The 12,754-nt window shown below is 53.4% G+C and overlaps 1 protein-coding gene across 2 annotated transcripts in view; it reads left to right on the forward strand.

Annotated features, from left to right (window-relative positions):
- The window catches only part of Relb (v-rel avian reticuloendotheliosis viral oncogene homolog B), a gene marked incomplete at its 5' end in the record, with an annotated part of 25,697 nt that overhangs the window by 2,198 nt on the left and 10,745 nt on the right, over positions 1-12,754 (forward strand). The window contains 3 exon segments of one of the 2 annotated variants that reach the window (XM_005412484.2): positions 3,146-3,154; positions 4,643-4,980; positions 11,762-11,919. In XM_005412484.2, the coding sequence (XP_005412541.1) occupies positions 3,146-3,154; positions 4,643-4,980; positions 11,762-11,919 (505 nt within the window). 2 annotated transcript variants of the gene reach the window in all.

Raw genomic sequence — 12,754 nt, forward strand, 5'->3', positions numbered from 1 at the left:
CTCCTGAGCGCTAGGATTACAGGCATGTGCCACCACCCCAGGCTCAAGAGTCCTATTGTGAATAGTCAGTGGTCCCAATTAGCTGGGTCAGGGATCCTCTCTGGAAGGATACTCTTTGGATGAATCCCCAGAAATGCTGTCTTGGGCCAGTGTGGTGCTGTGGTGGTGTGTGTTTATAAACCCAACACTCTCGACAGGGACTTGGTATGTAGCCCAGTCTGGCCTTGAACTCTGGAACACTGAGGCAGGAGGATTGCAAGTTCAAGCCCATCCTGGGAAGCTTAGCAATATAGCGAGCCCCTGTCTCGGATTTAAAAATTCAAAAAGGGGTTGGGGCTGTAGCTCAGCACAGAGGCTCTGCGTTCAGTCTTGGATGGGGGTGGGGCTGCAGACTTGGCCATCAAGGAGGCGCTGAGGCTTCCCCAGCAGGTCTGAATAAAGGTTTGGTGGGTGACAAGATGGGGAATAGCATCGAGGACACATATGATCCAAACTCTGGTTCTGGGCAGGAACATGGCTAAGACTGTGTGTCTGAGACCAAGATAGCAAGGTATTTGGTTTAAATGGGAGTACTTCTTTTTTTTTGTCTTTTTGAGACAGTGTCTTGCTATGCAATTCAGGCTGGCCTTAAACTCACAGCAATCCTCCTGCCTCAGCCTCCTGAGTGCTGGGATTACAAGCTTGTGCCACCATGCTTGGCTTTTAAATGAGAATAATTCTGACATCATCTATTCACTAAATATTTATTGAGCATCTGTTGTATACCTGGCCCTCTGTGAGGAAGTGCTAGCAAGGGCCATAGCAGTGACAGAGATAGCCCCAGCCCATCCCTGGGAGGGTTCCAGATGGGGAGGAAGATACATACACAATAAATGTGGGATTATAAAACCTAATAGGGGCTATTTTGGGATTAGTGATGTTTAATGGAAGGGTGGAGCCAGACATGGTGGTACACACTTACTACCAGCATTCTGGGAGGCTGAAGCAGGAAGATTGCAAGTTTGAGCTCAGCCTGTGCAATTGAGTGACTTAGTGAGACCCTGTCTCAAAATAAAAAATAAAATAAAATGAAGGACCTGAGATGTAGCTTAATGCAAAGGTCCTAGGTTCAATCCTCGGTGCTTAAAAAGAAAAATTAGCCACACTTTATGGAGGGAACATGGAAGTAAGATCCTGTGTTAAGCAGCTGGCCTGTGTGATCCTGTTTCTGTTTTGTTTGTTTGAGACAGGGTCTTACTGTATAGTTCAGGCTGGCCTCAAACTCACAGTGTAGCCCAGGTTCACCTTGAATTCACGGCGATCCTCCTGCCTCAGCCTCCCAAGTGCTGGGATTATAGGAGTGTGCCACCATTCCTGGCACCTGTGTGATCCTGAATCCTCATGTTTACTCCCAGAGTGGGTGCTCAGACCTCTTTCCATAGGGAAGGCTTGGAGATGCTCAAGGTCACATAACCAGTGAGTGACAGCTGGGATTTAAGCCACCTCTGTGTAACCCTGCATTCCAAGCTCTGTAATTGTGCCTTCCAACTTACCCATTTTGTAGACAGACAAACGAAGGCCTGGAACGGGATGAGATGACTCAATTCCATGAAACAGTATCTCCCAACACTTTGTCCCATAGCAGCCAACATTTGTGGGGTGCGTAATACCTGATAGTTTTAAGTCTTCTCACCCTCTGTTTTAAAAATTACTTAAGCCCAGTGAGGTAGGAATTATTGTTATGCCTCTTTCTTCTCTTCTTTTTCTTCTTCTTCTTCTTCTTCTTTTTTTTTTTTTGAGTCAGAGTCTCACTGTGTAGCTCAGGCTGGCTTTGAACTCATGGAAGTCCTCCTGCCTGATGCTCAGGAGTTGGAATTACAAGCCTGTGCACCATGCCTGGTTTATAAGGCTCTGCTGGGATCTTTTTTTTTTTTTTTGAGACAGGGTCTCATTATTTAGTTCAGGCTGGCCTTGAACTCATTATGTAGCCCAGGCTGGTTTCAAACTCACTGCAGTCCTCCTGCCTCAGCCTCCTGAGTGCTAGGATTACAGCTGTGTGCTACCAAATCTGGTTTGTTGTGCCCATTTCAAAGATGAAGAAATCAAGGCACCAACAAGGTTTAATAATGGGCTCACAGCACGTAGCTAGCAAGTAGCAGAGCTAGGATTAGAACGGAGGCGATTGGTCCCACGGCCTGGAACTGCTACCCCGGACTTAGCTTCCCTCTGCAGCCGCGGAGCCTCTGCAGGGCCTCAGGCTCACTTTCCTTGGGTCCCCAGGTCCATCCAACACAGGTGTCTAGGAAGGATTTTCCAAATCCCTTCCTCTCCCCTGGCCTCAGTATCCCCACGTCCTAGAGGGACCTTGGCACCCTGTGACTGCACAGATGACATGTGATAGGGGCATGAGAGACCAGCCTTCCCAGGGGCAAAGTTCTGGGCACCAGGAGCCACTCCCTGGGCACAAAGAGGGCAGATCTAGCAGCAGGCAGGTCCTCAAGGTGCAGCCACCCTGGGTGGGGCGCGGGCTCAGGCTGCCCCTTCCTACTGCGTGACTCCTGGGCTTGCTGTCTCGCTGGGAGTCCCCCTGGCCTGCCTGTGCAATGACAGGAGGTTGGTTTTGGTTTCCCCGCAGCCCCTTGTACGGCCCGCTTTCGCTAGGGAGGTGATGAGGACATTTCTGCCGCTCCTCCCTCAGGAAGCAGGGCCGGGTCTGGCATTTGGGGCGGGCACCGCCGGCACCAGGCCGTGAGGCCGTGCATGCAGCTCTGGATCCAGAAGAGCGGCACCCTCAGATCTTCAGGCAGCAGCCAGGGGTCTGGGGGCCTAGGAGGGAGCCCCAAGCTTGTTTAGAATCCCGGGATATCCACTGCTTTTCCTGGCAACAGGACCCTCGCTTTTCCACGACACCCACCAGTGCCTCTTGACCCTTGTGAATGTGCTGGGGGAGGCATTTGATTTGGTTTGAAGACGCTGCGGCGCCAGGTCCCTGAGCTTAGGGGCTGACGGGACTGGCTGGGAGTGGGCACCCCAGCGCATCAGTCCAGGGCTCCCGGGACGGAGGAAGCTGGAAGGGCTGCCAGAGGGATGGGGCCGGGCATCTGCCTTGAAAACCACAAGTCCTGGCTACCGCTGACCTCACCTTTCTCTTCTCTTCCTTCCACAGATGAACTGGGTGAGTATCTGCGCAGTGGTGGGGCCCAGGGCTGAGGGCCGCGTGCTCCCGAGGGTGCTGGGTGTAGGGCCAGGGCACCGTGTGACTGCTGGGACCTCACTCACAAGGCTCCCAGGAGACGCTGGGTACGTGTTAGTGGCCTTGGCGTTGCTGTGACTGTCAGGTGCACGCCACTCATTCCTCAGGCGTTGGGGAGCCTTCCCGGGGAGCAGTGCTGTGCTGACCACCAGGCATCTAGGCACGAGAGGCAGGTAGTGGCAGGGGCGGAGAAGGGGTGAACCAGAGCCAGGTGCCTGGGGAGACGCCGCGTGCCAGGCCCTTCCAGAGGGTCCATCTTAAGACTGGAAGGATGAGAGGGCCAACCTGGGCTGAAGGGGGAAAAGCAGAGATCAGGCAGTGGGAGGAGCAGCTCCAGGGGTGCAAGCAACAAGGTGGCCGAGCTGTTTTTTGAAGATGGATAGAGTTTGGGGAGAGTGTTGGCTTTCTTTTTTTTTTTTGACCCCCAGGAAGATGGGAGCCGTGGGAGGCTTCTGAGCAGTAGTGGGACAGGCAGGGACCAAGCAAAACCCACCTGGGTGTATCTGGGGGACAAGTGCAGGGGCAAAGCTGGCCCAGGTGGGAGATGGAGGGTGGATCTGGGGGCAGCGGCGGGAGTAGGGTGAACAGGGGGAAAGTCTGTTTTGTTTTTGAGTCAGGGTCTCTGTGTGGCGCAGGCTGGCTTGGAGCACACTGTGTAGTTGAGGCTGACCTTGAACTTGCTGAGATCCTCCTGTCTCAGCCTCAGGATGTGGCCCCTGCTCTGCTGAGCCAGTTTTTAAAGTAGAACAAAGAGGTAGACACACCACATGGATCAGACTTAGCGGGTGTAGGCTCATGAGCAGTGAAGAGGGTCCTTCCAGATGAGCCACGCACCGCACCTGGAGTCCAGGCTCTTCAGGCTGGGAGGTGGGGTCTCGGGGTTACCCAGAGAAACAACGCTTCCAGCTGGAGCTCTGGGGCTGGCAGAGCAGCAGTTGTAGGACAACAGCAGGGCTCCTGGGTCAGCTCCTTCTGTGTCCAGGAGAGAGGTGTCCCTGCGGGGACTCAGGCAGGAGCCTGGTGTAGCAATCAGGTGACCCCCGATTTCTGGTTTCAGCAGTGGGGGTTGGGGCTGCTGGACTGTGCAGGACATAGGGCATGGCTTTGGCACGTTCAAAGCTGTGGCCCCCTGTACCCCACCCATCAGTAGTATCGCTGGACAGTAGTGGCACACACCTGTAATCCCAGCACACTGGGAGGCTGAGGCAGGAGCATCGCAAATTGGAGGCCAGCCTGGCAATTTAACAAGACCCTCTCTAACGAGAAAAGGGCTGGAGCTGGAGCTCAGGGTGAAGGGCCAGGCTCCGGCCGCCCGGGGAAGGGGGTCAGTCCGGAAGGAAGGGATGGGATGGAAGGAGAGGTGGGGATCCCGCCTTGAGTAAGCTGCGCGTGTCTGGGCTTTTCCCGCAGAGATCATTGACGAGTACATCAAAGAGAACGGCTTCGGCCTGGAGGGGGCGCCGTCGGGGCTGGGCGAGGGGCCGCGCCTGGTGTCCCGCGGGGCGGCCTCGCTGAGCACGGTCACCCTGGGCCCCGCCGCGCCCCCGCCCCCCGCCACGCCCCCGCCCTGGGGCTGCGCGCTGAGCCGCCTGGGGCCGCCCGGGCCGGGCACGCGGCCGCACCTGGTCATCACCGAGCAGCCCAAGCAGCGCGGCATGCGCTTCCGCTACGAGTGCGAGGGCCGCTCGGCCGGCAGCATCCTGGGCGAGAGCAGCACCGAGGCGAGCAAGACGCTGCCCGCCATCGAGGTGAGCCGCGTGCCTTCGCGGGGTTGTCGCGCAGCCCTCGCGGTGGAGGACATGGGGTGGGGTAGGGGTAGACCACCTGGCCCCAGTCCAGACCGGCATTCAAACAAAGGCCTATTTCTTTACCCAAACCTGAGGCCCTGCGGTGGCAGGCACCCCTGTTATCCCAGCACTCCGGAGGCTGAGACAGGAGGCTCTCTATCCCTGTGAGTGAGTGGCGTCTTAGCCTTTTAGTTCACAAAAGAGCCCTGAAGGATAAGGTGCTTGGGTTCAAATCCTGCTTCTGTCATTTACTACTTGCGCAGCCTGAGCAGGTTTCTGGGTCTGTCTGTGCCTGTTTCCTCCTCTTCCGAATGGACGATAGTAATAACCACCCGGATCTGTCAGGGAGGACTGAGGTACACACGCAGGGCCAGCACTCAGCGGAGTCCAGTCGCTGGGGTCGTAGCGTTCCCATCGTGGTCACCACACTGGCAGGCCTGGCCCTTCCTGGCCTTGTGGCTGTGCCCTCAGCTCCATGAGCGGAGGTCCGGGTTGCCTGCTGCAGCCGTGTTCGCGTGGCCAAGAGCTGGAACTAAGGGCTTATCACTGGGGAGCTGGGAAATAAACACAGCTGTCTATGCTGCAGCGCCGCGTGTGTGCAGCAGATACTGTACACGAGGCCGTGGTGGAGGCTGGGGTGAGCACGGCCCCTGGGTATCGATGCGGCGGCAGGGATTCTAGCATAAGCCCGAAACACTGAAGTATAGAAGGGAACATGGGTGTTAGGCTTGCCTACCCTCTTTCTCCTGCTTTCCTGTTTTCTTTCTTTTTTGCAGTGTGGGGGTGGAACTGATACATGCTGGGCCTCATGCACGCAGGTCAAACACTCAGCGACCGAGCCACACCCAGCTCTTGTTTGAAAGTAGTGAATCGGGCTGGGGATGTAGGTCAGTGGTGCAAGTGCCTTCCTGGCAAGCGCAAGATCCTGAGTTCAATTTCCAGTATCAAAAAAAAAAAAAGTAGTGAATCATCTCACATTGCCTTGTTCTGTAGTACAGGCTGGCCTTGAATTCGCTTTAAAGCCCAGGCTGGCCTTTATTTATTTATTTTTTTGGTACTAGGAATCGAACTCAGGACCTTGCACTTGCCAGGCAGGCGCTTATGCCCGGCCCCAGGCTGGCCTTTAACTTATATTGATCTTCCTGCCTCAACCTCCCTAGTGCTGGGATTGCAGGCATCCACCACCACACAGGGTGAGATAGAAATTTAACATTCATTCAGTGATGTTAGCTAATATGAACCCCTATGCTAGGTACCCCCCACCCCTAAATAACCTGGAAGGCTGTTGCTTTTGTTGTCGTCTTAACACCCATTCCTGGATCTCGGGGTCATGTGCAGCAGGTTTTTGTTTTGTTTTGTTTTTTGAGTCAGGGTCTCACTATATAGTCTAGGCTGGCCTTGAACTCACTATGTAGCCCAGGCTGGCCTTGAACTCCTGCCTCAGCCTCTTGAGTGCTGGGACTACAGGTGTGTGCCACCATGCCAGGTTACATGCAGCATTTAGTTGTCAGGGTGCAGGCATCTCTGAGCCTGGATGGGTCCTTCAGTCTGTCCTCCGGTTCCGACCTGGACATTGTGGGAACACACAGAAGAGATCATGGGGAGTGAGCCACACCCTGCGTCTGTCTGCAGATCAGGTCAGGGAGTGCATGTGGGGGACAGTGTCCCAGGAGCAGGCCGTGTTCTCTGTGCATCCCATCACGGGACAGGGATGCTACCTTGTCCCAGTTTTGGTGATGGTGAGTTGCATCCTTTGCTTACTTTGGCCCCTGAGAGGCTCTTCGTGCTAGGGGCCAGGCTTTCCCGTGCTAAGTAGTCATTCCTTCGGTCTCCGCACTGCTGTCAGCCTGCCGGTTATTCCTGCACAGGGTTGGCTTCGGCTCCACATGGTCAGGACCGTAAACCCCCAACAGGAAGGGATGGTGCCTCCCCAGGTCTGCATTCGTGGTGTTTATCTCCCTCATTCCAAGGAGGAAACTGAGGCTCAGGGAGGCTGTGTCAGGACCGCACAGCCCATGTCTGCTACGACCATTTTCCTGTGCCCGAACTTCGCGTGGTAGCCGACGCCCGCTCAACGCAGGAGCTCGCTGAGGCCTGAGAAGTGCTCACTCGGTGGCCTTGGTGCTACCGGGACCTTGTGCCATGCGGCCGGCTTATCCACGGTCTCGTGTGACAGCGCAGAGCTAGAAACTCAGTCCCAGAGTCCCCATCACCCCTGAGGCTACTGACTCTGAACTTGCAGAGTCCCCTAAATTACCTTAGGGAGCCGAATAAATGAGTGCTTTTAACCGTGGCTCAGGCTGATAGGCAGTGTCACCACCTCATGGTCACCTTCCACATCCGTAATGCTGCACATGCCGGGTATGGGGGTGCACACCTGTAATCCCAGCACTCGGGAAGCTGAGGCAGGAGGATCACTGGGAGTCCAAAGCCCTCAACTTCACTGGTGCGACCCTGTTTCAAAAAACAAATATAGGGGCCAGGGATATAGCTCAGTGGCACAGTGCCTGCCTAGCAAGCACAAGGTCATGAGTTTGATATCTGGTTCTGGAAAAAAAAAAAAAAATCTAAAAACAAATACAGAAAATTTTTATTTATTTATTTATTGTTTGTCTTTTTGAGACAGGGTTTCCCTATGCATTTCAGCCTCGACTTGAACTCACTTCGTAGCCGAGGCTGGCCTCAAACTCACAGCGATCCTTCTGCTTCAGCCTCCTGAGTGCTGGGATTACAGGCGTAAGCCACTACGACTGGCTTCAAATACAGAAAATTTTAAAAAACAATGCCAACTGCAATATAAAGGAAGAATAAAGAGCCAGAAGTGGTGATGCATACCTGTAATTCTAGTGTTCTGGGAGGCTGAGGCAGGCTGAGTCAAGTTTAAGCCCAGCCTGGGACAATTCAGCAACTAACTAAACCCCAGTGTCTCAAAATACAAAAAGGGCTGGGAGTATAGCTCAACATGAAGGCCTTGTGTTCAACCCCCAGTACTGACCAAAACAAATAAATAAATAAAAATATTACTACAGCATCAGGGAACACATTTGTTCCGGCATATAAGTATGTGGGCACAGCCCCTGGGAAACCCCATGAAGGTGGTGGTTGTTCGAGATCCTCCGGAGACTCCTCACTAACGAGACCCAGCCTGGTGTCCCTGGTAACCTAAATGCCATTCTGTAGGGCTGTTGTGCTGAGGGCTTTCCCACAGCGTCACGCCCCTCTTGGTCTGCACAAAATCCTGTCCTTCTGTCAGCTGACATGGTGGTGGCAGACCTTGACAATTCGGGGCATCTTGACTTGGGGAAAAGACTTTGTAAAACAAGTGGGTGTGGTGCCACACACTGTAATTCCAGCTCTCTGGGAGGCTGAGGCAGGAGGATTGCAAGTTCCAGCCTACCCTGAGTGATATAGCGAGGTCTTGCCTCAAAAAAATAAAACAGACTGCCTCTTGAGTGCTGGGACTACGGGTGTGCCCAGCTGTAGGCTAGGAGTAGCTCAGGACAAAGGCCCTGCGTTCAACTTCTAGCACAAACATTTTTTTTTTTTTTAAGAAAACAGTTCAGCTGGGGATTTAGCTCAGCGGCACAGCGCCTGACCGGCAAGCACAAGGTCCTGAGTTCGATCCCTGGTATAGGAAAAAAAAACAAAAATACAAAAAAGAAAACAGTTCAGTTCCACTTCGGGATCATTTTAAATAGATTTGTTACTCAGGTAGGTGCCCGGCAGCACTTTTAGAAGACATGGGAGACATGAGGGTGATGTGGGGCTGACCTGGAGACAGAACCGATCCTGGCGGAGGTCCTGCCTACTTCAAACTGTGTGGGTCCCCAGCACCAAGTGAGCCGGTCCCCTCATTGTCCCATCTGATCGCTAGAGGGCAGCACACACACCCGCTGTGCCCCATTGGTTACCGTAGTTTCAGCTCATAGATTTGGGCTTTAGAAGTTCAGAGGTGGCTTGAGAGGGCTTTTGATGCTAGCAGGGCCCAGCTGGTGACCCCGAGTTGCTGATTGGCTGGTGTGGTCAGGCCCTGACCACAGAGACTGGCCGCAGTCAGCTGTCACCTATTGCTACTCAGCAAGAGTCCCGGCCCTGGTTGCCATAATGTGCATGTTTGTGATACACAAAAAATACATTCTCTGTGGGGAATTGGTACATATACATAGCACATCTTGGTCCCTGTTTTTGGTTTTTTTGGAGACAGGTTCTCGCTATGTAGTTCAGGCTGACCTTGAGCTATGTAGCCCAGGCTGGCCTCGAACTCGTGGTGATCCTCCTGCCTCAGCTTCCTTACTCCTTTTTAATTCCTTTTCTCCCTTCCTGCCTGTCTCCCCCTATCCCCAGAACCCTTCCCACCTCCACGGAGTCTGTTTCTGTTCAATTTTTTTCAAAGAAGGAGGTTTATTTTGCTACAGTTTGTAAAGGTACTTTAAATTATTTATTCTTTGGAGTTGGTTTGTTGTTTTTTTTTTTTTTGGTACCAGGAATCGAACTCAGGACCTTGCACTTGCCAGGCAGGCGCTGTGCCGCTGAGCTAAATTCCCAGCCCTATTCTTTGGAGTTGAGTGCAGTGGTGCACGCCTGTTCAAGAGGCTGAGGCAGCTGGGGATATAGCTCAGCGGCGCAAGCGCCTGCCTGGCAAGTGTAAGGTCCTGAGTTCAATTCCTGGAACCAAAAAAACCCCAACCAAGCTGAGTCAAGAGGCTGAGGTAGGAAGATCGTTGTGAGTGTGGGCTACACAGTAAGTTGAAGGCCAGCCTGAACTACATAGTGAGATCCTGACTAAAAAAAAAAAAAAAAAATACGCTCTGGTATGTGATACTTAAGCTTCTGTGTGTGATTTATTTCGCTTAACACTGTGGTCTCAAGGTACATCCATTTTCCTACAAATGACTCAAGTTCATCCTTCTTTATGCCAGAGTAGTACTCCATTGTGTATGGGTACCAGTTTTCTCTATCCACTCATCTGTTGATGGGAATATAGGCCACATCCAAGATTTAAGTACCCTATTGTACTTTTTTAAAAAAAGAATCTGACAGTTTGTGGAGATGTGGAGATTTTTAGTTTTTTCTCTTTTGAGGTGGGGGTCTGTGGCCTCAAACTCCTGGGTTCAAAGGATCCTCCTGAATAGCGGGTGCTACAGGCACCCGCAGAGCTGCCTTTTCTTTCCTTGTTTCGTCATATTTTGTTGTTATTTTGAGACAAGGTGGTGCTATGGAGCCCAGGCTGGCCTTGAATTCGTGGTGATTCTCCTGTCTCAGCCTCCTGACTGCTGGGATTACAGGGGTGCACCAGCACACCCAGCAGTGTAGTTGAATTATTTCAAGGATACAGCTGCGTGAGTTTTCACATCTGTATACAGAGTACAACTACCACCCCAGTCAAAATCCATTATGATTTGTAAAAAAAAAATTTTTTTGAGACCGGGTCTTACCACGTAGTTCAGGATGGCCTTGAACTCATTATGTAGCCCAGGTTGGCCTCAAACTCAGGACAATCCTGCCTCAGCCTCCTGAGTGCTGGGATTACAGGTGTGCACCACCACACCCGCCTGTAAAACCTTTTACCCCAAATGCGGTGCCATCTTTTCATCGACCTTCATGGCTCACATTCTGCCGTACTGGCCCTGTACTTGGGCTCGTCCAAGGGTCCCTGCAGATCAGAGTCAGGCAGAGCTGAGAGCGAGGACAGATGTTGGGAGTCCTCAGCTTGTCCAGCTGCAGGTGCAGCCTGAGCCTTCAGAGCTCTGAGTTCTAAACCAGAGTGCAGTGGCGCACGCCTGTGAGCCCAGCACTTGCGAGGCCAAGGCAGGAGGATCACCGTGAGTTCGAGGCCAGCCCGAGCTACAGAGTAGAGAAAGCAAAACAAAGCGCTGGGGATTTAGCTCAGCGGCACAGTGCCTGCCTCGCAAGTGCAAGGTTGTGAGTTCGATTCCCAGTACTGGGAAAAAAAAAAAGCAAAACAAAAATGTTCGGGTTCTGTGTATAAGATGTGTCTGTGGAACATAAAAAAGCTCCAAGGTTAGACTTGGGTCCCATTGCTGAGACACCTCATGGCACATGTGAAGATACAGTAGAGTTTTGTTTTTGGTACCTGGAATCAAACTCAGGACCTTGTGCATGCCAGGCAGATGCTTGTGCCACTGAGCCATATCCTCAGCCCCACAAATATGAAGATACGAAGAAGTCTGAAACCTGCAGCACAGCTGGACCCTAGCACTGTGGATGAGACCCTGAGCCTGTAGCGAGGCACCGAGCCCCATGTGGGGGCGCCCAAGCTGGGCTGCGTGGGGCGCACAAGGTCTCTGCTGTACATGCATCTTTCTTCCCTGGAAATTAGTAAATTATCTGTGTGTGAAACGGGGAGCCTCCATGTATCCAGTTTTCTTAGTTTGAGCACAGAAAACACATGAGAACCTGGTGTGGCGTACTCCTGTAATCCCAGCACTCTGGGAGGCTAAGGCAGGAGGATTGCAAGTTCGAGACCAGCCTGTGCAACTCAAGCCACTCAGCAATACTGTCTCTAAATAGTACATTTTAAAAAGACTGGACTGCAGCTCAGCTGTGCAGGGCTTAGGTTCAGTCCCCGGAAGGCACATAGTGACGTCAGTGGGGCCGCCCGGGTCGCTTCGTGGGGGCTGGAAGCCAGCTCCCCTCCCTGGTCCCACCTGGGGCGGGGCGGTGGATGCCCCAGGGAGGGGCGGGCTGCCGGGGAGCCCCACGAGTGCCTGTCTTCCTGCAGCTCCGGGACTGTGGCGGGCTGCGGGAGGTGGAGGTGACCGCGTGCCTGGTGTGGAAGGACTGGCCCCACCGCGTGCACCCGCACAGCCTTGTGGGAAAGGACTGCGCCGACGGTGTCTGCAGGGTGCGGCTGCGGCCCCACGTCAGCCCCCGGCACAGGTACCCCCCTGCCCGGACCCCGAGGGAGAGCGGCCGCGCGGGGAGCCCGGGGCAGGCGGGCCGGAGCCTCTTCGCACCCGCTGGCCGGGGCCCTGGGGCTGGGGGCCCTGCCCGGCGCCCGGTCACACATACTGTCAGTGCCGGTTCTGTAGAGGAGGACGCGGAGGCGAAGGTGCACGGCCGTCGATGGCAGAGCTGGGGTTTGACGCCACCCCCGATGTAACCGCAAGCCCTGTTCCTCCTCTTGCTTTACAATTTACACGTTTCTAATAACTTTTTTTCTGGTTCCGGGAATCGAACTCATGACCTCTTGCCAGGAAGACGCTGGGCCGCTGGGCTATATCCCCGGCCTTCTAATAACACTTAAAGATTTGATTTTAATGAAAGATTATATTTTAATTGAGATTTAAAGATTCAGCCAGGTGTGGTGGTGCACAGCTGGAGTCCATGAGAGGCTGAGGCAGGAGAATCACTGTGAGTTGGAGGCCAGCCTGGAGTACATAGCAAGGCCCTGTCTTAGGAAGGCAAAAAAAAAAAAAAAGATGCAGAATGAAAATCTTTAGTTCTTCAACTCCCAGCACCTCTTCCTGGAAACAGCTAAAGATGTGCCTTGGAGGAGCTAAGCATGTAGCTCTGTGGTGGGGTGCTTACCTAGCATGCACTAAGGCCCTGAGTTCAATCCCCAGTACCACATACACGCAAAAAAATGTGCCTTGGAGCCGGGCATGGTGGCGGATACTTATAGTCCCAGCATTCTGGAGGCTGAGGCATGAAGATCACAAGTTGCAGACCATCCTGGACTTCATACTAAGACCCTGTCTCAGAAAAAAAAAAA

This window comes from Chinchilla lanigera, unplaced genomic scaffold (assembly GCF_000276665.1).
Source record: "Chinchilla lanigera isolate Chin_1 unplaced genomic scaffold, ChiLan1.0 scaffold00154, whole genome shotgun sequence".
In the NCBI taxonomy this organism is placed as follows: domain Eukaryota; kingdom Metazoa; phylum Chordata; class Mammalia; order Rodentia; family Chinchillidae; genus Chinchilla; species Chinchilla lanigera.